We start from the raw sequence: 25,754 nt of genomic DNA on the forward strand, positions 1-25,754 counted from the left end.
AGATTTTCTTCTGGAAGGATTTCAAGTCTGGCATGTTTGCATTGATTGTGGTTATGGCGCATTTAACTTTTCCAAAGCAGCTTTTCTGTACCGCACATAGGAAGACCTGAGGATGAGTGTAAATTAGGATTGTTTGGCCAGTGGTGTGTGCAAACATTTATTGTAGAACCAAGAATTATTTCTTTAGTATTTTACACATTTAAAAAAATAGGCATGTCCATTGATCCCAGGTTGCTTATGGTTTCTAGAGGCCCCCTCTCAATGCAGCAGTGCTGTGGGGCCCTAGGGGTCCAGTAGCCCCCACCCCCCAGGTCATTCCGGTCAGGGAGGGCACTGGGACCCCTGCACTGCGGCAAACAAGCGCGCCTGCGCGGCCGCAGAGGCGGGCTAGTGCGCATGCTCAGGTGGGGATGTGTGCGAAGCCTGACGCTACTGCAGCGAGTCTGGCGCAGAGTGGAGCGGCCGCCGGAGATGCCTGACGCATCGGTCTGAGGAGCGGTCAGTGACGCGATGGAGCGAGCAAGGTCAGCTGTGCCGGTGGCTTCTCTCAAGAGACAGCCTGGGGAGCAGCCACTGTTATTCATCAGATATTCCAAGTTCTCAGGACTTGGAGTACTCAGTAAACTGGGGATTTGGGTCCTAAAGTCCTTTGTTCTGGAGAACCAGATCCGGAATGTTAGAGGCTTGTGGCTGTGCCGTTCTGCCCCGATGGTACCCTGTCCGCTCGCTTTGGGGCGCGTCCTCCATCCGCCCTGTGGTGTCGCGACAGCGACAGGTCCTATTGCGGGTGTCTGCGGTGGGAAGGGCGGTGGTGACGGGGAGCATGTGGGGTAACCGCAGCCAGCAAGGGACATGGGCGGAAGTGGGTACATCGGAGTGATTGCGGTTCCGCGTGGCGAGGGTACGTGGGGGGACCAGTGCATCGGGATTTTAGGCGGAGGTAGGTATATTGGAGTGATCGTGGCAGGGCGAAGGTACGTGGAGTGATGGGTATTTAGGGGGTGTCGAGCGCAGGTGGGTGTGTTGAAGTGGCCACTGCGTGGTGGAGCAAGGTACGTGGGGCGACTTGGGGGGATTCGTCGCAGTGACCGAGCCAAGGAGGCTATGGCAGTGGACCAGCGGGATAAGTCGGTGCGACCATGGTGGGGGTTGTGTTGGTGATCGCGGCGCGGGAAGGAAGCGGCTGGGAGGTAGGAGGAAGGCGGCGGCGGTGGGCATTGGCGGCGGGCATTGGTGGCAGTAGGCATGGCGGCGGTGGGCATGGCATGGAGGCGGTGGGCATGGCGGCCGCGGGGCCTGTTGCTGTCTGGAGTGACTAAGGGACGCTGATGATCGCTGTGGCGGGGAGGGGGCATCAGAAGGAGGGGCAGTAGCACAGTCAGCAGCCTTTAATTTTCCTGTGACCTGCGGTGGTCATCTGGTTTGTCTGCTGTGGTGATGGTGCTTTTTTATTAAAACTGCGCAACGCCTACACTGCCGCAGGGGCTGCAGAAATGCGTGGAATCCTTGCCTGGTGTACCCTTTAGGAACCCTCGCTTTTGAAGCTATGGCATAAGAAGACAGGAATGATGTGCAGAACTTGCATTTACAGATCTTTTGACTGATAGGCCAGGTGATGCCTGAGGGTTACCTTTTTTTTAATTGTTTCTCTCTGGAACCAGCTCTCGGAAGGCTGTGTCGACACAGCCTGGGGGTCTGTGTTGCGTCACTGCCATTGTGCGGCTCCTTCAAGATGGCCGCCGCTGCAGCGGCTTAGATCTGCGCAAGCGCTTCAGGGTGGGGGTGGCCGCTTCCTCTCTATAGAGCCGCCAGTGGGAAGGGGGCGGCTGGTGTGTTTGCTCAGCTTCTGCTGTTTTGAAGTTTCAGCCGTACCCTCTTTAGGGTGCAGTGGTAAGGAGAGGAGGCGGGCTAAGGTGGGCGGCTGCCTCCTCCCCAAAGTGCTGCCTGGGGAAGGATGCAGGTTGCGCAGACGCAGAAGAGGTGACAGTCGCCTCCGTTTGCAATGGGGCGAGACGGGGAGCAGGGGAGTAGGGGCTTATGCAGCTTTTGCCTGGAAGGGATGGCAGCCCTCCCCTTCACCTGGCTGATACAGCAGCTGTTCCTTTCCGGTTGTGGCGCAGTAGAGAGGGGAGGAGGGAGGTGGGTTGGCATAGGCTCCGCCTAGCAAGCTTGGCAGCCACCCCTTACCCACAGTGCGGCAGTAGAGGATTGGAGGGGAATGTGGCTAGAGGCCAGGCATTTGTACCACCTCCGCTTGTGTGGAATGGCAGCTGCACTGGGCTCCTGCTTTTCTGTTCTGCAGTAAACTGGAGTGGTGGAGGTCTGGAGGCCATCAAAGGTGCAGCACCCCAAGACCTGCTGTGCTGCTTCAGGAAACCTCCATTAATGATAGAGATTTTAAATTTGTTTTCTGACTCCCTAGAAAATCCTGCCTTTTCATTTTTGTAGTTCTTTTCTTGGTTGTGTTGTGCGCTAATTCTCTATTCAAAGTGGACTTGTTAACCCCTTTTTTAACTCCCTGTAGTCTTTGATTTCCACTCGACACATTTGATAAATGTCAAATTTACTCTATTTAAGATTCACTTACTCTTAATCTCTGGATAGTCCATTCTGATGCACAGCATACTTCCCTTAAATGGGTTGGGGGAGAGGATATCATGATGGCTCTTCCCAACCAAGGTTGAAAGGTATTTCAAACACTGGACCTCTTCATCTTCTGGGATTTGAAAGCTGCAAGTTGTGTTTGCACAAAGAAAATAAAAGAGAAGCAGAAAAGTGGAGATGATCTTACTGGGGTGGGGTTGTGCCTGGGATCAGAGTTAATGTCTTTTTTTGGATTTTTAAATTAATGATGATCATTTTTGAAGTTGGAGCTACTACAAAAATTTGGTGAGAAAGGTTAATGAATAACTGCATTTTTATATTCCAGTACTGGTATATGTCATAACTGGTATGTCTGGTTGCACTGAGTTGTAACAGAAAAAGTTACATCTACGAAGCCTGAAAAGCCTTGTTCTGGAATAATCTGTTTTTGGGTAGTTTTAAAAATAGCAGGAGTCTGGGATTTTATATGATACTTATAATTTACTTTTTTTCTGCTTGCATGAAGATAGCACTTAACATACATATATTTCTTGGTTTAACTTCTGGTCATTTGGCTATTTGCAAACTCAGTATTTAGTCTGGTCCGCCATTTTGTAGTCTTGCATTCAGGCCCGGGATCCCAATATGGCAGATCCCTTTGGAAAGGCCTCTTGAAGTTTCGAGGTCTGTGACCTATTCAGTGAATTGGCTCTGTGCTAGGGCTTTTTGGAGGCGGGGAGTGGCAGCCCTTCTTGTGATGCAGAGCAAGGAAGCTTGGTTGAGAGACGCTTACATTGTTGTCTCAGGCAGGGTAGTAGCTGGTTTGGGTTTATTCACAGACCTTGCCTTATCTTAATTTCGCTATTCTGTCTGACCAGTGTGTCATTGCTGAAATGTTTTCCCCATTTATAGTTACTCTGTATCTTGATGCTTCCCTTACCCTATTCTTTTTCCTAATAAACGTTTTTGTTTTCCAAAAAATTTAGTTCATGAGGTGTCAAGGATTCCAAGATAACCTCCTTTGCCACTGCCCTCTGTTACATAGCTATTTTTATGAAGAATCATTTAAGTAAGCAGGTTGTAAGTACTGCCCTCAATGACTGGGACAGTGAAGGTTTAAAAATCTTACTTCTTCCAAGCGAAGACTTGTCGCTGGTCCTGTCCCTTTTTTTTTTTGTGGCCCAGAGCCAGAAAGCTTGAGTGAGAATTGTTACTACCTAAGACAGCCTCTCTCCATTTCGGCATGCTAGCTGGCTCAGAGTTTTTTTGTTTTTGTTTTTTTTAGTAGAGCAGAGTCTCCCTATGTTGTCCAGGCTGGACTCGAACAGCTAGACTCAAGCTATATCCTCTCCCTCCTCAGTCTCTCTCTGGCCACTGTGGCTAGCCCAAATTCTCTTCTTGTTAATCCTCTGCAGGTTTTATTTTGGAGGCACTGAGGTTTCTTGTGTTCGTGGGGTACAGATTATCAGGCTTTCATTAACCTTATTTTTTTGTTTTTAGGAGACAGGGTCTGTGATGCCCAGGTTGGAGTGCAGTGGTGTAATCATAGGTCCCTGTAACCTCAAACTCCTGAATCAATCCAGACTCCTGCCTCAGCCCCCGAAGCACCTGTCACTACAGGCTTGAGGCACTGTACCCAGCTAACTTTTTATTTTTTTGTGGAGAGGGATCTCCTTATATTGCCCAGACTGGTCTTGAAGTCCTGAAATCAAGCAGTGCTCCTGCCTAGGCCTCCCAGAGTGCTGGCATTGCAGCCATGAGCTGCTGTACCTGGCCAGCTTTCTTTGTTTATTTATTTTTATTCTTGACATCGTAAATTTTATGGAAAATTTAGGCCATAATAAAGTTGGGATCCCATTGCTTTTTGCTTTTCAATGTATTTCCAGATTGTTACTTTCAGTGTAAGTGATTTGAGGGCAAATATTTAACACCATTTATATATGATGATTTTTTCGTGATATCCTCAGTTTCATAAAATGTTGGTTTCTGTGTTGGGGATGCAGTTAGATAAATGCATGTGTGTATGTATCTAGAACATTCAATAAACCAGTGTTTTCAAAATAAACATCATAGATGACATTTTATATGTAGATTAAAAATAAGTAGATTTAAGCCAGGTGTGGTGGCTCACGTCTATAATCCCAGCACTTTGGGAGGCCAAGGCGGGAGGATTGTTGGAGCCTGGGAGTTCAAGCTTGGGTAGTGAGAACCTGTCTCTACATTTAAAAAAAGGTAAATTTGGGCTGGGTGTGGTGGCTCACACCTGTAATCCCAGCGCTTTGGGAGGCCGAGGCGGGCAGATCACGAGGTCAGGAGTTCAAGACCAGCCTGGCCAATATGGTAAAACCCTGTCTCTAATAAAAATATAAAAATTAGCCGGGTGTGGTGGCACGTGCCTGTAGCCCCAGCTACTTGGGAGGCTGAGGCAGAAGAATTGCTTGAACCCGGGAGACAGAGGTTACAGTGAGCCGAGATCATGCCACTGCACTTCACTCCAGGTGACAGAGCAAAACTCTGTCTCACACACACACACAAAAGGTAAATTCAGAAAGTTGAAATAATAGGATAATAGAATATTTTGGTTTGATGGCTGTTTCCTCAGTTGACCTCAGACCTTTCATATTGAGCAGCTGCTGGTTTTTGTTTGTTTTTTGGTAAGACAGTGTTTGCAGTTGTATACTATTAGATTAATCATGGTTTAGTTGATAGTTTAATTGTATTATATTAATGTACTACATTATTAGCTATATTTGTTTGGCTACCATAATGCAGCACTCATCAATACTAAATTCCTTTTTATGGCTGAATGACTTTGGATATACCTTTGGATATGGTAATCCTTTGGATATACCATATTTTCTTCATTCATAAGTTGATGGGACATTTGAGTTGTTTCCACTCTTTGGCTGTTATGAATAATGCTACTAGGAACATGTATAATATGTTTAATACAAAGAATTAGTTTCACAAAGTTTTACGTAGCCCTAGTATATGCCAGGTTCTTGAAATTTTGTCTTTTTGGAAGTATGAGAGTATAGTGGTAGCTGGAAAGGTTGCAGGTATAATAGAAAGAACATGAACTGGCTGGGCATAGTGGCTCATGCCTGTAATCCCAGCACTTTGGGAGGCTGAGGTGGGCAGATTACCTAAGGCCAGGAGATCGACATCAGCCTGGCCAACATGGTAAACCCTGTCTCTACTATAAATACAAAAATTAGCTGAGTGTGGTTGTACATGCCTGTAATCCCAGCTACTTTGGAGGCTGAGTTTGGGTCTTGTAATATTACTCTATCTAGCAGTAGAGTTAGTGTCATATGTTACTTTCGTGATTAACATTTTTAGGAAGTAGGCAAAGGCTATATATACCACTTTATGTTTCCACCAGCAATTTCCCCATATCCTTCACAAATACTGTGGTGTCAGATGGTGGCATTTCAGTAGTTTTTTTTTTGTTTTGAGGCAGGGTCTGGCTCTGTCACCCAGGCTGGTGTGCCAGTGGCATGATCTCAGGTCACTGCAGCCTCTGCCTCCTAGGCTGAAGTGCCTTCTCACCTCAGCCTCCTGAGTAGCTGGCTCCACAGGCATGCACCACCACACTCAGCTAATTTTTGTATTTTTTCTTACAGATGTTGCCCAGGCTTGTCTCCTGAGCCCAAGTGATCGGCTGGCCTCAGCCTTTCATGAGCCATTGCGCCCTGCCTCATTGGGGTTTTGATTTGCAGCATCATTTCATATAGATTAGCCATTTGTATATGTTTGGAAGACTGTCTATTCAAGTGTTTTACCCATTGTAGCAATAAAATTTGCCCTTTTATTGTTGAGTTGTATGTTGTTCCTTACATATTCCTGATACCAAACTTGAAAAAATACTTTTTTGAGATGTGATTGACATACAAAAGCTGTAGATAGTTAATGTTAAAAGTTGATATGCTAAGAGATAAGTACATGCCTTTGAAATCATTGTTTTATCAAAATTAGTGGCATAAATGTATCTATCACCTGAAAAAGATTTCCTTTGCCTCTCCCTACCGTGTTTTTTTTTCATTGTTTGGATTTTCTTTTTGTTTGTTTTGGATACTAGAAACAGCTGTATGTTTAGCAAATATTTTTTCCTATTCTGGTTATCCTTTCACTTTCTTTAATGTTTTCAGAACTTTTTTTTTTGATGAAGTCCTCTTCTTATACTGCTTGTAATTCAGGTGTTATATTTAATAGACCATTGTGTAATCAAAAGTAATAAACGTTATCAGTGTATAAAAGTTTACCATTGAGAAATCGAATATGTGTGTATGGCTTGATTAGAACATTTAAACTCCCGAAGGACTAAAACAGCTGTGCGTTATTGGTAAGCTATTTTGCCAATCTAAAAGTCTAACATGACTTCTTAAAAACATCAGGGTTCAGAGAATTATTAATAGCTTTTGGCATTTATCTTTTGAATTTTGCTTTTGAGTTATTACTTGTGTTACTTTGCTGATCTTTCTGATTTATCATCTTTAAGGGTTCATAGGTGGTTTCTGTAGTCCTTAATATGGCTAGTCTGAGTGTTTCTGTTTCTGATTTCATGTTCTGTTCCCTTGAGCAGCCATTTTGTGAGGGGTTCTGCAGACATAACATGGTGGGTTTTTTTTGTTTGTTTTTGATATGTGGATAGTTTTTAGCCTGAGCAACTCTTCTGTTGCTTTTCAAATCCTAAAGAAAGCACTATTTGCATGTTTTTTTAAGTAGATATTTTATAATTTAAACTATGTTCTAGTCTACAATACAAAAGTATGTCTATTGTATCCTAAAAATATTTTTTGAAACCATTTTTGAAATCAGGTTTACAGTTTTTGGAGGGAAGGTAAGTAAGGGCAGTGGTGTAATGTGTGTATATATCTCTGCGTAAGTGGGAATTTTATATGTACATGACTACAAATAGAGGTAGATTATTTTAATTTCCTGATTTTTTAAAAACCAGGTTTTCTGATGTCATGGGCTTCTAAAAGGAGAAAAGAAGTGGTTATATCATAGATTCTGACTGTTTGAAGGTTAAAGATCTTGTAATAATGTTAACTTGTTTTAATTAGATTTAAAAATCCATTATAGTAAATGTAGTTCTAAATATAACCTTGACAAATAGTTATTTCATAGATTGATGCAGTCTACCAAACAAATCCCTCTCTTTTCTGTTTCAGGGATCGCTTACACCTGAGACGAACTACAGAACAGCACGTACCAGAGGTGGAAGTCCAAGTCAAACGCAGAAGGACTGCCTCACTGAGCAACCAAGAGTGAGTACAAATGCAAGTCGGAATCCCATTTCAGAGTAGAACAAAATAACATGCAATGAGGGGATTAAAATGAACATAATTGAAGAAGCAGACACATATAATACAGAACATGTAGTAAAAAAGCAGTGAAATTCTTAACCATACTGTCCTAAAATAATTCACACTCTTAAAGATTTTAGTATAATTTTCTTTTTTCCTATACATGTGTAAGTGCATTTATCTTTATACAATTTTGTAATTACCCTTCAACATAAGCATATTTAAATTTTTCTGCATTCTTATATTATTAAATCACTTTGTATGCTTGCAGAATGTGTACTGTGTGCTGAAGTGATTAATTTACATATTCATTCTTGCTCTGTGATATTTAGGTGTTTGTTTTTGGTTAGTGCATTCTGTTAAAATTTAAACTACATTTGTATTTTTTATCCTGTTTTTAGTATGTATGTGTGGAATGTATATATAGGATGTATACACAGACACATTCAGACACATTTTAATTTAGATTTCTAGAAGGGAAATTTTAATTAAAAATATGTGAGCATTTTAAATGACCTAATACATATTTAGACTACATTGAAACTTTGGTATTTAGTCATTGCCATTAAAATTTTGACAGTCAGTAGATAGCATTTTTTTTCTTAGCTTCAATTGTTTTATTTTCTTAATTATAAGTATCAATAGTTCATGAAGATGATTCTTTTTGTAAAACAGTTTTGCATAAAAAGTATTTTAAAGCAGCTACGAATTTAAAAAGTAGTTTAAAGCAACTACGAATTTACTGGCCTTTTCCTCCCCAAAGATAATCCTTAAGTAAGTAGCCCTCTGTCCTTTCAGACCTTGTCCTAGGTATTGTGTGTATAGTGGAGAGAAAGGGAGGACATGGGACACATTTGAAGTTTGTGTGCATGCGACACCATGCTGTATTTATTTTGATAATATGTCTTGGTGATCTTTTCATATCAGTACACATAAATCTATTTTACAAAGTGTGGGTGGTGTGATAACATTATTATTTTAATCATTAGCTTGCTGCTGGGTATTTTGTTTGAATTGTTTGACTATTAACAATGGAAAGAACAATCACTTTGAAAACGCAGTGTAGGCCAGGCATGGCCCCAGCACTTTGGGAGGCCAAGCCAGGCAGATCACAAGGTCAGGAGTTTGAGACCAGCCTGGCCAACATGGTGAAACCCCATCTCTCCTAAAAATACAAAAATTAGCCGAGTGTGGTGGCGTGTGCCTGTAATCCCAGCTACTTGGGAGGCTGAGGCAGGAGAATTGTTTGAGCCCAGGAGGTGGAGGTTGCAGTGAGCCAAGATGGCGCCACTGTACTCTAGCCTGGGTGACAGAGCCAGACTCTGTCTCAGGAAAAAAAAAAGAAAATGCAGTGTATGAATACTAATTTATTTATTTTTCCAAATTAAAGTTTTTTCCTCATAGTAAAAACTGGGTAGTAGTTTGTGTGTGCTTTGTTATTTCCTCATTTTATATGTGAAAAGTTGAGCTGGACATGGTGACTCATGTCTCTAATCCCAGCATGTTGGGAGGCTGAGGTGGGTCACCTGAACAGCAGGTAGAGGCCAGCCTGGGCAACATAGGGAGACCTCCTCTCTACAGAAAAATAAATTAGCCAGGCGTGGTGATGTCTGCCTGTAGTCTCAGCTACCTGGGAGGCTGAGGTGGAAGGGTCACTTGATAGTAGGAGGTTGAGGCTGCAGTGAGCCATGTTTGTGCCACTGCATTCCAGTGGGTGATAGTATGAGATCATGTCTCAAAAAGAAAAAAAAAAGTTGTCAAACATCTGTTAGCAAGTTTTAAATTGTGGTGAGGGTAAAGATTTATTTTTTCTGATTTATTTTGCTGTTTTTTATTTTTGTGAGTATATACTTTTCATTTTAAAAATTGCTTTAGAAGACATATTTTATGTATGTTTTGTTTGTATATTGATAAATATTTTGTAAGTATTTTGTGTAGTATAATTTGTCCTTTATAATACGTTATTCGATCGTTCATTTTATTGGATATGGTAATCTCTTTTTTCCTCTTTTCATTCCTTTTTTTTTTGAGACAGAGTTTTGCTCTCATTGCCCAGGATGGAGTGCAACCTCCGCCTCCTGGGTTCAAGTGATTCTCCTGCCTCAGCCTCCCAAGTAGCTGGGATTACAGGTGTGTGCCACCACTCCTGGCTAATTTTGTATTTTTTAGTAGAGATGGGATTTCTCCATGTTGGTCAGGCTGGGTTCGAACTCCCAACCTGAGATGATCCACCTGCCTTGGTCTCCCAAAAGTGCTCGGATTACAGGCGTGAGCCACTGCGCCCAGCCTCTCTCTTCATTATTTTGTAACTCTGACATTTTTTTTGAAGTGCCATTACTATTCCCTGAGTTTCTAGAGGTGGTTCAGAGGTTGTGGTGGAGGTAGGGCTGAGGGTTAGGACTCTTAGTTTTAGGACTGTTAAGTGGGTGAAGGTTCTATCTTGCTATATTTTTGTTGTAGTTTTTTTCCTATATAGCCTCAGTGTGGACTCAGTAACAGGTATTCTCATCCTCATCTTGTTGTGGGATGAGGTAAGCCTTCTAGGCATCTTGTCCATATTTATGGAAACATTTAGATGGTTTTGAAGAAGAAATAACTTGACTTTTTCTAATCTGCACTGCATACGTATGTACAAATACTGCAGGGTCTTGAGTTGGGGGAATGATCTGAGGAAAGTGTAGAGTTAGGGAAATAGTATAATTTTCCCAGTTGTGCCTTTTCATTTTGAGAGTAATTGGATTATGGAATGGGTAAGCAGGATTGATTAGCACTGCCTCATTATCCATGTGTTTAGGATTCTCAGGATTGGTATACTTAGATTATTACACTGGAAGTGTTCAGTATTTACCCATTCATCTCCTACGTCCTCCCAAACCGTAAGTAGTATTGGGAGGCAGTGTTCCTGGAGGAGCTGTGTGGTTATTAGCACTAAAGATGAATGAAGGAGGCTGGGCACGGTGGCTCATGCCTGTATTCCCAGTACTTTGGGAGGCCAAGGTGAGCAGATCACCTGAGGTCAGGAGTTCAAGACCAGCCTGGCCAACATGGTGAAACCTCATCTCCAGAAAAATACAAAAATCAGCCAGATGTGATGGCGTGCACCTGTAATCCCAGCTACTCAGGAGGCTCAGGTGGAAGAATCACTTGAACCCGGGGGGCAAAGGTTGCAGTGAGCTGAGATCGTGCCGTTGGCTGTGCCTGGGTGACAGAGTGAGATTCCATCTCAAAAAAATAAAGTAAAAGTTCACTGATTTAAGTTTTTTTATTTATTCTGTGTATGTGTCACTAAATCAGTTCTTATTCTTTGGGGCTGGATGATGCATTGTGAGTTCGAAGGGAAATTGGAAATTGGAGCTGGAGGGCTGTCTTAATCTATTTTATGCAGAGCTTCAAATGTCTTTTCAAATTAATATTCTGCAGTTTATGAATTAAATACTGTATAGGCTGCTTCATATTTTCTCAGTCTTTAGTCTTCTGTTGGGTTACAGGTTAAATCTGAGGGGGACACTGCAGTAGAGAATTCTCTTAAGTTTCAAGATAACAGATTTTTTTTTGACTGAAACACTTTTTAGACCTTTATTAAATCAGAGACTTAGTTGTCATTTGTAAACAAAAGGTTAGAATGGAGAATGCCCAAATTAAGATTTATTCAGTAATTAGACTGTGAATTAGAGTATAAAGTAGACTATGAATTCGAGTGTGAAGATTTATAGGTATGCGCAGTGCAATTCTGACTACCTGGAGTTAGTGCAAATTTCACAGTTGTGCAGATGCCTTCCAGAACATTCCTCTCAATGCAGACACCAAGTCCAAGCTCCAGGGTTGGCAGGGCACCCACACTTCTGACCAACTGTCTATAGAGTCTGAGGCTCTACTGTTTTCTCAGATTTTATAATTGACTAAGGTTTTTTAAATGACAAGTAGAACTCAAGAAAGTGCTATACATATTAGTTTTATTATAAAGGATACAAATGAACAGATGTATAGACCAAAATCCAGGCAGGTCCCACACAAAGCTTCCCTGTCGTCAGGATGCATTATCTGCCCATTAGTGTAGATCACCAATCAGGAAGCTCACCAGAACTCCTGATGTCCAGGACTTTTGTTGGGGATTCATTATGTTGACAAGATTGAATCATTGGACGTGTCACTGAATTCAGTCAGCAGCTCTCCTGACCTCCCAGGAGGGCTTGCTCACAGCCCCACCCCTTTAATCTTTGTTTGATCTTTTGTGGCCTGGTTAGTCACCATCTTGAGACATCGCATTACCGTGAACTCAGGTGTGATCCTAGGGACCCGCCTGGAATAACAAGCACATTTCTTTCACTTGGTAAATTCCCAGGATGTATAGGTTATTTCCCAGGAACCAGGAGCAAAGACCAGCTAAATTCTGTATTATACAGAAACATGTTTAAAATGTGACTGAACAACTGTAGAAAGAAGTCCAATTTCTAAATCCTTACATACCAACAAGGGCAGCATTGCTGGTGATTCCCCACCTCCTCACCTGAAGGCAAGCTGTCATTTCCTGTATCTCTTCCTTCTCATGATCAGATTTCACAGCCAGGTTACCCATTCACAGGGGTATGTTGAGGGCTTTTCTCTGGAATTCCCTGCTTACCAGTAGATGATGGGTTTACATATTTTAAGAGCCCTTAAATAGCCCTGGAAGTTTTGTATTTCAGGTAGTGATTTGTCAGGAGGATCAGTATGAAGGACAGCCTGAACATCTCCCTGCAAATGCTTTCGTAGCATGTCCCTCCCCTCGCCCCGGGGAGAAAGGGTTGTTCACATAGGATAACTGAAAGTTGGTGACTATATATGGTACTGATGGTGTTTCTTCAGGGCCACCAGCTCTGTGCTTTTAGTTCTTTTGGAAATAGTTCTAGACTTGGTAAGTATCTTAAGTATCCACTAATCCCCTTGCACAATCACTGTGTAGAGATTCCTGTTTTGTTTTATAATTTCTCATAAGATAGTGTCATGCTCTGACCCTAAAGATCTTGCCTCGGTGTGGTGGCTCATGCATGTAATCCCAGCACTTTGGGAGACTAAGGTGGGTGGATCACCTGAGGTCAGGAGTTGGAGACCAGCCTGGCCAACATGGTGAAACCTCATCTCTACTAAAAATACAAAAAAATTAGCCAGGTGTGGTGGCGGGCACCTGTAGTCCCAGTTACTCGGGAGACTGAGGCAGGAGAATGGCATGAACCCGTGAGGCGGAGCTTGCAGTTAGCCCAGATTGCGCCACTGCACTCCAGCCTGGTTGACAGAGCGAGACTCCACCTCCAATTTAAAAAAAGAAAAAAAAAAAACGAAAAACAGCTGGGTGTGGTGGTGGGCACCTGTAATCCCAGCTACTTGGGAGGCTGAGGCAGGAGAATCACTTGAACCCAGAAGGCGGGGTTTACAGTGAGCCAAAGTTGCATCATTGTACTCCAGCCTGGGCAACAGAATGAGACCCTGTCTCAAAAAAAAAAAAAAAAAAAGGAATATCTTCTTAAATGTAAGGGTCCCTAGTTTTTGTTCACATGGTTTCTTATAAAGACAAATGTCCTTTTATCATTTATATATATTGTGCTCTTGTTGTAGGTGTCAGTTGTACCCGAGGCGTTCTCAGCAGCAGCAAGTACCTGTGGTGGATTTCCAGGCTGAACTGAGGCAGGCATTCTTAGCTGAGACACCAAGAGGTGGTTAAAGCCATATTGGAATAGCGAGGAATCTGATTCCAAGCAAAAACCAGGTTAGAACTAATGCAGCAATGATCAAGAATAAAGAATCATTAAAGAATGGGTGTTGAGGGTTCTCTTAATTACATCAGTCACACATTACATTTTTTCCTCAGAGCTTCATAGAATAAGCACATTGCAGAAAGTTTTAAAAAGTAAAAGCAGGACCTTACATTTTCTGCCCTGACACTTCTGTCATGTTTCTGTATTCCAGTTACTGTAGTGCATGTTTTTCAGGTAGTTTTCTTTTGTGTTTTTTTTTTAAATGATATAAAAATATTTCACTATAAATGGCTCTTAAATACCCTGTTACTGAATGTTTTATAATTTCCTTTTGTGGGAGGTGTCATTTTTTTCTGCCAGTAGTTTGAACAAAGCTTTAGTAGATAGCTTTGTATAAAAGTTAAGGTAGAATAATTTTTTCAGATACGCAGATGTAGAAATAAATTGAATCAAGGAATATGAACTTAAGGGACATTTTTCTAAATTTATTGCAAAGTATTAGTATTCATTGCTTTCAAAAAATAAAAGGCCAGTTACAACACACTTTCACAGCATTATTTTAATTCGAATTGAGTTTATGTCTAGTGAATTATAAATACACAACACATAATTAACAATTAGTATTAGAGAATCTAAATACTTTCTCATGCTTATTTACTAATTCTTTTTGTTTTGTCTTTTTCTCACTTTTCTGTTTTAACCAATGTATTTCCTATTTGAATCAGCAATGTAATAAAAATATGATAAATTTTCAACGTGATATAGATTTATTTGGTTTCTTTTTATGTTGTTGCTTTCATTTTTTAGGAAAAAGCTATTACAAAGTTGGTTTTGATTTATTTTCTTGTTTTTCCTTTGTGATTTTTTTTTTCTACTTTAAGTTTAGAATGCCCTCATTTCTGAGAGTTTACTGTTTACTTTTTACAAAGTAAGAGCAGAGAGGAATTGGGTTTACTGATAAATTTCTTCTAGCCTTTTTTTAAAGTCTGTTTTTGAAATATTATTCTTCAACTGGAATCAATGAGGCTTGTTTATGGGCACCATTTTGAGTTACTTATTTATTTATTTAGAGATGAAGTCTCACTCTGTCGCCCAGGCTGGGGTGCAGTGGTGTAGTTTCGGCTCATTGTAACCTCTGCATCCCAGATTCAAGTGATTTTCCTGCCTCAGCCTCCGAGTAGCTGGGATTACAGGCATCCCCGACCACACCTGGCTAATTTTTGTATTTTTAGTAGAGATGGAGTTTCACCATGTTCTTCAGGCTGGTCTCAAACTCCTGAGCTCAGGTGATCCACCTGCCTTGGCCTCTCAAAGTGCAGGGATTACAGGCGTGACCCACTGTGCCCGGCCAATTTTGAGTTTAAATCAAAGGAGACAGAAATTTTCTGAGAAATCCTCCTTTCTTGAATCCTTTATACTCAACGTTTTCTAGTAATTGCATAAGCAGATTGGAATCTGATCATTGTCCCAAGCTGTTCCCTAGAGTAAGGAAATTTTTCATTGAATAGGTGTGCACAACTGATTTTTTTCTTTTTAGGAATTTTTCAGTTCCTCAGTTCAGTTCACAGATTTTTGTAAATTTTTAAATACAGCATTTAAGTCATACATTATACTGTGCAAGTAGGACCATCTAATTTTATGGTATTTATTTATATCTTATTCTAGTCTCAACTGCTAGTTCTACCTAGATAGTACTCGTTACTAGTATTCCTGTAGAACACAGGTTGGTAATATATCTGGACCACTACCTGTATCTATAAATGAAATTTTATTGGAACACAGCTAAATTCATGTATTATGTTATCCTTGGCCACATTGGTGCTACAGTGGTGCAGCTTTGAGTAGTTGTGGCAGATTGAAGGACAGGCAAAGCGTAAAGTACTTAGTATCTTGCTATTTAAAAGAAAAAAATTGGCTAAGTTTTGTTTTAGAGGAGCAGATTCAAAGAAGAAAACACCAAAGTGGGGGCCAGTGAATATAGTCATAATGTCATAGAAGGTGCTGAAGAATGGATTATAGAAGTATGTATGAAGCATGCATTACAGGGTAGACAGTCAGATGAATTTCTTGGGGAAGGGATCAGTCCAAGAGTCATGTCAAAAAGCCTGCTGTGGAGGCAGATGGGTAGTCTTAATGACATTTAAACACTTGGTACCTTTTTCATTAAAAATGTAAGGCACATTATGACCAGGAGAAATAGGAAAATAAACTATTACGTGGCTGGGTGTGGTGGCTCACACCTGTAATCCTAGCACTTTGGGAGGCCGAGGCAGGTGGATTACCTGAGGTCAGGAGTTTGAGACCAACCTGGCCAACGTGGCGAAACCCTGTCTGTACTAAAAATGCAAATGTTGGCCAGGTATAGTGGCAGACACCTGTAATCCCAGCTACTCGGGAGGCTCAGGCAGGAGAATTGCTTGAACCCTGGGGACAGAGGTTGCAGTGAGCAGAGATTGTGCCATTGTGCTCCAGCCTGGTCAACAGAGCAAGACTTCTGTCTCAAAAAACAAAAACATTATGTTATGAATGTTAGTTCTATTTTTGTTTGGTACCTAAATATTTACTAGGGTACATATCCAATTGGATTCTTACCTAGTAGTTGGGATGCAGGGTGTACTGTTAGTATGACTTTTAAACGTTTTTGTTACATTGTTTTCTAAACACATCATGAGAAGTATTGATTGCCACTAAAAATTAGTAGACCATTAGTTTCTCAGTAACACCCTTTGTATTCTGGTGTTTTTCTGTTTTTGTTAAACCTTTCCAATAAAAGAAATTTGTTTTCTTGTGTTTTTAATTGGAATTATTGCATATTAATATTTTGCATTTAGTTTTCTTTTGTCACTTGTTTTTGCATACTCTTCGATGGAGGATCTCTACGGAGACCCTCTATAATTTTAAATTTTAACAGATGAATCCCGATACTGTATCTGTGGTGTCTCTCATTTGCTATGTGTACCTTGGCCAACCCTAGTCATCTTATTTTACTTTTTGCTATGTGTGCTTTGGCCAACCCTAGCCGTCTTATTTTACTTTTGAATTAAAGTAGATTTACATTTTTACGAAGTTTAATCACTTGAACATCTACAGTTTCCTAAAGTTTGAGAACTTGTGCTTCCCTGAGGGATACCAGTTGGTTTATTTGCTTATGTGTCCTTTGATCTCCGAAGATACACTGTGACTGCTGATCCATCCTTGCAGTGTGATGTTGCTACTATTGTCTCCTTTCTCTTGAAGCTTTGTTTTCTTGTGCTGTAAAGATAAATTTGACCACCCTGCAGTGATTTATTTTCTTTCACTTACAAGGTCATGACTACATTGTATCACATTTAGGGATGAGAGAGAACTGTTTCTAAATTTCAAATCTATCTTCTAAAGGAATCCTTTTAACTGCTGTAGGAGGCCAACTCCTATTGTGAGTGAAACATGTATCTCTTCTATCTATACAGGTTATTATTTTATTATATTGTTTATGATATATATACACACATATATGCAAAATATATAAATATATAAAAAATATATATATATTTTTAAAATAATCTATCCCTAATTCTCTAGGTCTTCGGTTCTTTGGGCCATAACTCACATCCCTAGGTGTCTTTCATACATATGGACTGCTAAGCTTGTGGGAGTTATTTATATCCTATTGCTCAAGGTCATCGCCAAGGTCTGATTTTTCACAAAAAAATTCCAACCTCTGGCATAAATGGTTAAAAAATAGCTTTAGTGATGTAGAGCTGATAAACATAAAATCCATCCAATTCAAGTACATGAAGCAATGATTTCAGTAAATTTATAGAACTGTGCAATCATTGACATGAACTACTCAGGAAACATTTTCATCAGCACAGTAAGATCTGTCATGCTCATTCACAGTCATGATCCTCGTTGTCTCTTTGGATGGCTGAAGGTCCCAACTGTTGCAATGCTATAAAAATGGATATTGCTGGCCGGGCGTGCTGGCTCAGTGTAATCCCAGGACTTTGGGAGGCCGAGGCTGGCAGATCACCTGAGGTCAAGAGTTCGAGACTAGCCTGGCCAACATGGCGAAACCTCATCTCTACTAAAAATACAAAAGTTACCCGGGCATGGTGGCAGGTGCCTGTATTCCCAGCTACTTAGGAGGCTGAGGCAGGAGAACCACTTGAACCCGGGAAGTGGAGGCTGCAGTGAGCCGAGATTGTGCCATTGCACTCCTGCCTGGGTGACAGCACGAGACTCCGTCTCAAAAAAAAAAAAAAGGATATTGCTAATGAGTCTCACATACCATGTTTTCTTGGATTTAGACTGCTTTATAAAGAATTATAATATTCAAAACTTCTAAGTTTATAGGCCTTAAACTCTCTCACTCATTATATATAGGTCAGAAACTACGTTTAATTTTTGTGGGGGTCTTTGCTTATTTGAAAAGTTCTTTTAAGATCTTTACAAGTTTTATTTAATACTTTTTTAAATGTACAGACATCAGATTCATGGCCACTGAATGACAGCCAGGCATTAGAGTATTCCCTTTTTTTTGAGATGGAGTTTCACTCTTGCTGCCCAGGCTGGAATGCAGTGGTGTGATCTCGGCTCAAAGGAATACTTTTGAATCCTTTCAAAAGTAATTTGTGTTCCATTTTTAAATTAGTGTGTTAAGCACTTTGAGACCTTTTACAATTCAGGCTAGATTTGGTTGCCATATTTAATAGTATTTTTTAAATTATGGAGAAAAGGAAAACAGTATGTATGCATGTTTGATTACGGTCATGAGCTGCATAACAGTTCCAGTCAACAAGAGACTGCATGTGTGATGGCAGTCCCTTAAGATTACAAAACCATGTTTTTATTGTACCTTTTCTCTTTTTTTCCCCGCTGAGATGGAGTCTTGCTATGTTGCCCAGGCTGGAGTGCAGTGGCCCATCTCAGCTCACTGCAAACTCTGCCTCCTGGGTTCAAATGATTCTCCTGCCTCAGCCACCTGAGTAGCTGGGATTACAGGCACCCTCCACCACACCCAGCTAATTTTTGTATTTTTAGTAGAGACACCATGTCGGCCAGGGTGGTCTTGAATTCCTGACCTCAGGTGATCTGCCCACCTCGGTCTCCCAAAGTGTTGGGGTTATGGGCGTGAGCCACCATACCCAGCCTCTTCTCTGTTTAACATTGTATTGTGAGTGTTCATGGTATTCAGGATAGTAACATGATGTACAGGTTTGTAGTCTAGGATCTACCATATAGCCTAAGAGTATAGTAGACTCTGTGTATCCTCTAGGTTTGTGTAAGTGCACTGTTCATACCATGATAAAATCACCCAGTGCATTTCTCCTCATGTATCCCCATTGTTACGTGATTGACTGATTTATTTTGAGATGGAGTTTTGCTCTTGTTGCCCAGGCTGGAGTGCAGTGGCGTGATCTCGGCTCACTGCCACCTCTGCCCCCAAGGCTCAAGAGATTCTCCTACCTCAGCCTCTCGAGTAGCTGGGATTACAGGCACCCATCACTATGCCTGGCTAATTTTTTGTGTTTTTAGCAGAGATGAGGTTTCACCATGTTGGCCAGGCTGGTCTTGAACTCTTGACCTCAGGTGATTCATCCGCCTTGGCCTCCCAGAGTGCTGGGATTACAGGCATGAGCTACCGAACCCAGTCGTTAACGTGATTTATAACTTTGTCCTTCATTACGTGATGTATGAAAGTTGTTTATGTGAGTCTATATATATTCCATAGTTGTGTATCCTCTTTTGACATGGGAAGTCTTAGGCAGGTTTATAACAAATTTGGCTCTTAGTGGGGAAAGATTACCTGCCATCATCTTGAAGTGAATTTAGGGTAAGAAAGAACGTTGCAAATGACAACATAGATTTATTGCGGCACTATTCACAATAGCAAAGACTTGGAATCAACCCAAATGTCCATCTGTGACAGACTGGATTAAGAAAATGTGGCACATATACACCATGGAATACTATGCAGCCATAAAAAAGGATGAGTTTGCATCCTTTGTAGGGACATGGATACAGCTGGAAACCATCATTCTTAGCAAACTATCACAAGAAGAGAAAACCAAACACCGCATGTTCTCACTCATAGGTGGGAACTGAACAATGAGATCACTTGGACTCGGGAAGGGGAACATCACACACTGGGGCCTATCATGGGGAGGGGGGAGGAGGGAGGGATTGCATGGGGGAGTTATACATGATATAAACGTCATGCACATGTACCCTAGAACTTAAAGTATAATAAAAAAAAAAAAAAAAAGAAAATATTGGAAAACAAAACAAAACAAAAAAAAAAAAGAATAAAGTTGAGTTTAACTGAAAAAAAAAAATAAAAAAAAAATAAATTAAGGCTTATCTGACAGCTGATTTTGCAGTAAACTTACAACAACAAATTTATGTTTTCCCATGGCAATACCACAAGATATGGAAACATCATAATATTGTGTTAAGATATGACTGCATGTTCTTATAAGATGCAAAACTTTGTTCTTGACTATATATCATTGTATAAACTTAATTATAATCTTTAAAACCTAGAACCTGGATGAATATATTGTATGTGTTCAATAAAGACTTGGTTCATTTGAAAAAAAAAAAAAAAGAAAAAAGGAAAAATCTGAATGAAAGAGTAACTGAGATGTTGATATAGAGATGACTTGATATTAATTCTGAACTAGAGAGAGACACATTACGTTAAATGAGGATGGAAAGAAAAATACTAAATTTTGGAAAATGAAGCTTAGTTTTTGAAAGATGTAGGAATTACTAGGTAAAATAAAATTCAGTGAGTTTCATCAGTCCTAAGTGTGTCAAATGTGACAGTTAAGAATGGGACTAGTGAAATTTGGCAGTCCCTTGGTGAGGAAGCTAGTATGAGAGGAAGGATGTTTTTGAATATGTCTGTCAGTGATTTTCATGCCTGTTTTAAAATATGGTAGATTGCGGTGCAGCTTTAACATGCTTTCCTCTGCAGGCTCCGTCTACTCTTTGAAGCTTCTGCCCAGCTTGCATTGTTTCTAGGAGAACCTGCGTCATACCTTTATCTATAGCCTTCCCCTAGGTCTTCAGAAGCACCAAGTTTTAACTGTGGACATTGGATTTGGTGGAACAGCAATCATGGTAAGCTGTACAATAAGGTTGAGGGTTGAAAACGTGATGTAAGGGCTGAAATAGTTTGCCAGCATGTGCAGTGATTTTGGGTTCTGAATGTTAGTACACGTCCATGGATATAGGTTCTCATTGCACTGAGTATCAGCTGGAGATGAGCTGATTTTTTTTATTTTTTTCAGACGGAGTCTTGCTCTGTCTCCCAGGCTGAAGTACAGTGGTGTGATCTTGGCTCACTACAACCCTGGGTCCAAGAGATTCTTGTGCCTCAGCCTTTTTATTAGAGACAGGGTTTCACCGTGTTGGCCAGGCTGGTCTCAAACTCCTGACCTCAAGTGATCTACCCACCTCGGCCTCCCAAAGTGCTGGGATTACAGGCATGAGCCACTGTGCCTGGCCGTGAGAAATGTTTTATGATGTGAGAAAATACAGGAGTATTTGGTCATGATTCCACCAGTGGTGAAGGACCATCCTGCAGATGATGGACTCCCAGGTCAGATTAAAATAGAAATAAAGAGGACTTTGAAAATGGAAGGGTTTTGGCGTTAATAGTACAGAGAAAAGCAGTCTGGAGAGAGAGAACACCCTAATCATTGTGGTTTGATTTAGTTAGGGGAGTGGACAGTTTACAGCATGCATTGTCTAAGAGAAGAATAATCACCCCTAAAGAGGTGAAAACTGGTTCTTGAGATGTGAAAAAATACTTCATAATCCTTTGTGGTCCTCCAGAGACCCATACTAAATATGGAAGAATGTTGGTGAAAAAGTAGGAGAGAGTATCTGTTAAGGAAACCAGGCTTGGATTATATTAAGGGTGGAGAAGAAACAGAAGATTAGAAGACTAGGGTGTTGGCAAGCTGAACGTGACTCTTGTCTTACTGCTTCCAGACTGTGGGCAAGAGTAGCAAGATGCTGCAGCACATTGACTATAGAATGAGATGTATCCTACAAGATGGCCGAATCTTCATTGGCACCTTTAAGGCTTTTGACAAGCATATGAATTTGATCCTCTGTGATTGTGATGAGTTCAGAAAGATCAAGTAAGGCTGATTTGGGTAAATGGGGGTTGGATGCAGAGACAGTGGGAAGGGAAGGCCAGAGCTGGAGTAAGGGATTTCCAAGAGTAACTGAGGTAGGTAGGGAAGCTATGGTAGAGCCAGTCTATTATTTCACCTCTTGACCTGATCTCTGAATTAGGTCAGAGTCTGCATATAAACTCTTTTAAGTTTGTGAGACAATCATGGATTTATTACTGGGAATAAAAGTGTATGCTATGCTCAAAATATTAAGTTATGTTTATTTTTAAAATTGAGAAAAATGCTATTGTTAATTGGATGGCTTCTGCATCAGTCTTAGATGGAATAAATCTTGGTTGAAATAGAGAATAATTGTTCTTCATGGTTGAGGAGTTGGGATATGGTTGCTATTTGTTATCCTCTCTTTGCCTATTACTGTTCCCATTATTTCAGTTGTGTCACCCTGTCATTATGATTTAATTATTTAAGTAATTTTTTAAAGAAATTTCCATTTTAATATGGAAACCAAAGTTTCAACTTTGTTTTCCTTAAAAGGCATTTTACAAAAGAAATTAGTCTTGTTGTAGTGTAACATCAAAGGAACATTCTGTAAAAGACTAAAGTTAGATCAGAAAACAGCTTTACTATTTACCCTTGTATATTAACTGTGTTTACAGAATTTTTTGGGTTTGTTTTTCAGTGATACTCAATATCTGTTTAGCATCGGTTGCCTTCATTGATACTTGAGGTTGTATAAATATTTTGATGAGTGAGTGATCTAGGGGTCACTAAAATTTATCTCACTAAAATTTAATTCTGATTTGTAGGCCAAAGAATGCGAAGCAACCAGAGCGTGAAGAAAAGCGGGTTTTGGGTCTGGTGTTGCTGCGTGGGGAGAACTTGGTATCCATGACTGTGGAGGGGCCACCCCCCAAAGATGTAAGGAAGATGTAGGGCAGGACAGAACTTTAATTTGCAAGGACATCATATTATGTGAGATGTCTGAAATCATGGTACAGCACAAACACAGTTTAACATGGATTGTCAAATAAAATGTGCCAAGCACTTAATATCAATTGTTGGTTGCCTATGCTATTTGGGATTAAGGGTTTTTTGGCGAATTATTCTGTGTGCTGGGCATTACCTAGGTGAGGGTAGGAGTTGCTGATTCATGTTTGCTTGGTATGTTTATAAAAGAGCTGTTTTCACAATTTGACAAATAATGCGCTTTTTGTCCACAAGATACTTCCATGGTATACTTGCTTGCTTGTTCATTTGGATACAGAACTAATATGAGATAGGTGTCTGGGAAAATGGTGGACAGAAGTGATCTCTGATGCATAAAAATACTGAGAACTTGTAAATTGTTTGGTTTTAGGCTATAAATTTTCTTGTTTCAGACTGGTATTGCTCGGGTGCCGCTTGCTGGAGCTGCTGGAGGCCCTGGGGTTGGTAGGGCAGCTGGTAGAGGAGTACCAGCTGGTGTGCCAATTCCCCAGGCCCCTGCTGGATTGGCAGGCCCTGTCCGTGGAGTTGGGGGACCATCCCAGCAGGTGAGGAACCAGAAGAGGGTTTTATGTTCTTGGGAGAATGTGACTAAGCCAGAGGCTGAGGAGATTTAAAAACCTGAGTGTACATGTCATACTATGTAAACAGCATATGGTCTAGGAGGAACCAACGGACAGATACACAGGAAGAAGGGAATAAAACTAGCTACTTAAAATGGTCATTGGGTGATTAAAATTACCCGAGTTACTCTTGGTAAGAGTAACTTGCCACTAGTGGTGAGTGAACAGAATGCATGGATATACCTCAGTTGAAAAGATCAAAGGGCTTTGTGGATGTCAGTGTACTAAGATTAGTTTTTTTTTTTTTTTTTTTTTTTTTTTTGAGACGGAGTCTCGCTCTGTCGCCCGGACTGGAGTGCAGTGGCCAGATCTCAGCTCACTGCAAGCTCTGCCTCCTGGGTTTACGCCATTCTCCTGCCTCAGCCTCCCAAGTAGCTGGGACTACAGGCGCCAGCCACCTCGCCCGGCTAGTTTTTGTATTTTTAGTAGAGACGGGGTTTCAGCGTATTAGCCAGGATGGTCTCGATCTCCTGACCTCGTGATCCGCCCGTCTCGGCCTCCCAAAGTGCTGGGATTACAGGCTTGAGCCACCGCGCCCGGCTAAGATTAGTTTTTGAAATATGGGAATAGGCCAGGTGCGGTGGCTTATGCCTGTAGTCCAGCACTTTGGGAGACCAAGGTGGGCAGATCACTTGAGGTCAGGAGTTGGAGACCAGCCCGGTGCACATGGTGAAAACCCCATCTCTACTGAAAATACAAAAAAACTGCTGGGCCTGGTTGGGGGTACCTGTAATCCCAGCTACCCAGCAAGCTGAGATAGGAGAATCGCTTGAACCCGGGAGTGGGAGGCTGCAGTGAGCTGAGATTGCATCATTGCATTGCAGCCTGGGTGACAAGAGTGAAACTGTCTCAAAAAAAAACCATGGGAATAATGAGAGAAGTACAACATTGCAACAGTTGTTTGTATCTAATTGGTCATTTTTCTCATTTATTTTCTGTTTGAATAACGTGAAGGTATGTATCACTTTGTTTCTCGCCTTGCCTTCTCAGGTAATGACTCCACAGGGAAGAGGCACTGTAGCAGCTGCTGCCGTTGCTGCCACTGCCAGCATTGCTGGAGCCCCAACACAGTACCCACCAGGACGGGGGACTCCGCCCCCACCTGTCGGCAGAGCAACCCCACCTCCAGGTAAGGGATTGGTGAACGTTAAGACGAATTTGAGTCTCTGACGAGAGAGAGCTTACTGATTTAAGACACAGCCTGAGAGCCTAACTCAGAATCTGGGGAATATGCTTCCTCCCTCTTCTAGGTACTGGTGTTTAATGAAAGACATAGAAGAGTAATTGTCATATGGGAATCATTTGACTCTTATCACTGTTGTCTGGCCCATTTCTTTAGGGATTATTTGGGCTAAATTCTAACAGCTTTTCTAAGCCGGTTTGTGAGGCCTTTTTTTTTTTTGAGACGGAGTCTCGCTCTAGCCCGGGCTGGAGTGCAGTGGCCGGATCTCAGCTCACTGCAAGCTCCGCCTCCCGGGTTCACGCCATTCTCCTGCCTCAGCCTCCCGAGTAGCTGGGACTACAGGCGCCGCCACCTCGCCCGGCTATTTTTTGTATTTTTAGTAGAGACGGGGTTTCACCGTGTTAGCCAGGATGGTCTCGATCTCCTGACCTTGTGATCCGCCCGTCTTGGCCTCCCAAAGTGCTGGGATTACAGGCTTGAGCCACCGTGCCTGGCAAGGCCTTTATTTCTACCATTTTTCATCACAGGCATTATGGCTCCTCCACCTGGTATGAGACCACCCATGGGCCCACCAATTGGGCTTCCCCCTGCTCGAGGGACGCCCATAGGCATGCCCCCTCCGGGAATGAGACCCCCTCCACCAGGAATTAGAGGTGAGTGGGAGCATAGGGGCGTGATGGTTCAGCCAGGCCCCTGAATATGTATATCCTCTTTTTCTCAATGTTTCTATTTCCTTTCCAGGTCCACCTCCCCCAGGAATGCGTCCACCAAGACCCTAGCATACTGTTGATCCATCTCAGTCACTTTTTCCCCTGCAATGCGTCTTGTGAAATTGTGTAGAGTGTTTGTGAGCTTTTTGTCCCCTCATTCTGCATTAATAATAGCTAATAATAAATGCATAGAGCAATTAAACTGTGAGGTACTGTTGTATATATTGTTTTGCCTGTTGATTTTGATGAGATCTTAAGTTACTGTGGATGATGAGGTGATACCTATTAAGCAGTAGATTCAAATCATATTCTCTTTCATTCTTAGGATAAAAAGGTTTTCTGCTTTCTAACTTTCACTTTGTGCATTGACTGGTGTTGGTTAATTATGTTTTCCTGACCTGGGGGTTTTAAGTGGTTGTGCGGCTTCACACGTGGCCTCCTGCTTCTCCTGTTACTAAGTCGTGTTATCTGAAGGGAAGTGGGGATGGGATGAAA

General features: G+C 41.5%; 2 protein-coding genes across 6 annotated transcripts; both read left to right on the plus strand.

Moving 5' to 3' along the window:
- Positions 1–354: 354 nt before the first annotated feature.
- On the plus strand, positions 355–25,461 carry SNURF (SNRPN upstream reading frame). 4 transcript variants are annotated; one of them, XR_004432123.1, is made up of 10 exons: positions 355–524; positions 7,761–7,856; positions 13,488–13,638; positions 20,589–20,734; positions 21,611–21,762; positions 22,566–22,677; positions 23,139–23,291; positions 24,357–24,495; positions 25,077–25,202; positions 25,291–25,461. XR_004432123.1 is itself a non-coding variant. In XM_033190757.1 (4 exons), the coding sequence occupies exons 1-3, from the start codon at positions 511–513 to the stop codon at positions 13,591–13,593; spliced, it is 216 nt and encodes a 71-aa protein (XP_033046648.1). In that variant the 5' UTR covers positions 393–510; the 3' UTR covers positions 13,594–13,638; positions 20,566–20,700. The 4 variants fall into 4 exon arrangements, 2 of the variants coding, with proteins under 2 accessions (XP_033046648.1, XP_033046649.1); XR_004432124.1 differs by lacking the exons at positions 22,566–22,677; positions 23,139–23,291; positions 24,357–24,495; positions 25,077–25,202; positions 25,291–25,461 and having other exon boundaries at positions 393–524; positions 20,665–20,734; positions 21,611–21,663; XM_033190757.1 differs by lacking the exons at positions 21,611–21,762; positions 22,566–22,677; positions 23,139–23,291; ... (1 more) ...; positions 25,077–25,202; positions 25,291–25,461 and having other exon boundaries at positions 393–524; positions 20,566–20,700.
- Positions 393–25,467, plus strand: SNRPN (small nuclear ribonucleoprotein polypeptide N). Of its 2 annotated transcripts, XM_033190755.1 has the most exons (10): positions 393–524; positions 7,761–7,856; positions 13,488–13,638; positions 20,589–20,734; positions 21,611–21,762; positions 22,566–22,677; positions 23,139–23,291; positions 24,357–24,495; positions 25,077–25,202; positions 25,291–25,467. In XM_033190755.1, the coding sequence occupies exons 4-10, from the start codon at positions 20,732–20,734 to the stop codon at positions 25,326–25,328; spliced, it is 723 nt and encodes a 240-aa protein (XP_033046646.1). In that variant the 5' UTR covers positions 393–524; positions 7,761–7,856; positions 13,488–13,638; positions 20,589–20,731; the 3' UTR covers positions 25,329–25,467. The 2 variants fall into 2 exon arrangements, with proteins under 2 accessions (XP_033046646.1, XP_033046647.1); XM_033190756.1 differs by lacking the exon at positions 13,488–13,638 and having other exon boundaries at positions 456–524.
- The last annotated feature ends 287 nt before the right edge of the window (positions 25,468–25,754 follow it).

The sequence above is a fragment of the Trachypithecus francoisi genome, unplaced genomic scaffold, assembly GCF_009764315.1.
Source record: "Trachypithecus francoisi isolate TF-2019V2 unplaced genomic scaffold, Tfra_2.0 Lachesis_group3, whole genome shotgun sequence".
Taxonomy (NCBI): domain Eukaryota; kingdom Metazoa; phylum Chordata; class Mammalia; order Primates; family Cercopithecidae; genus Trachypithecus; species Trachypithecus francoisi.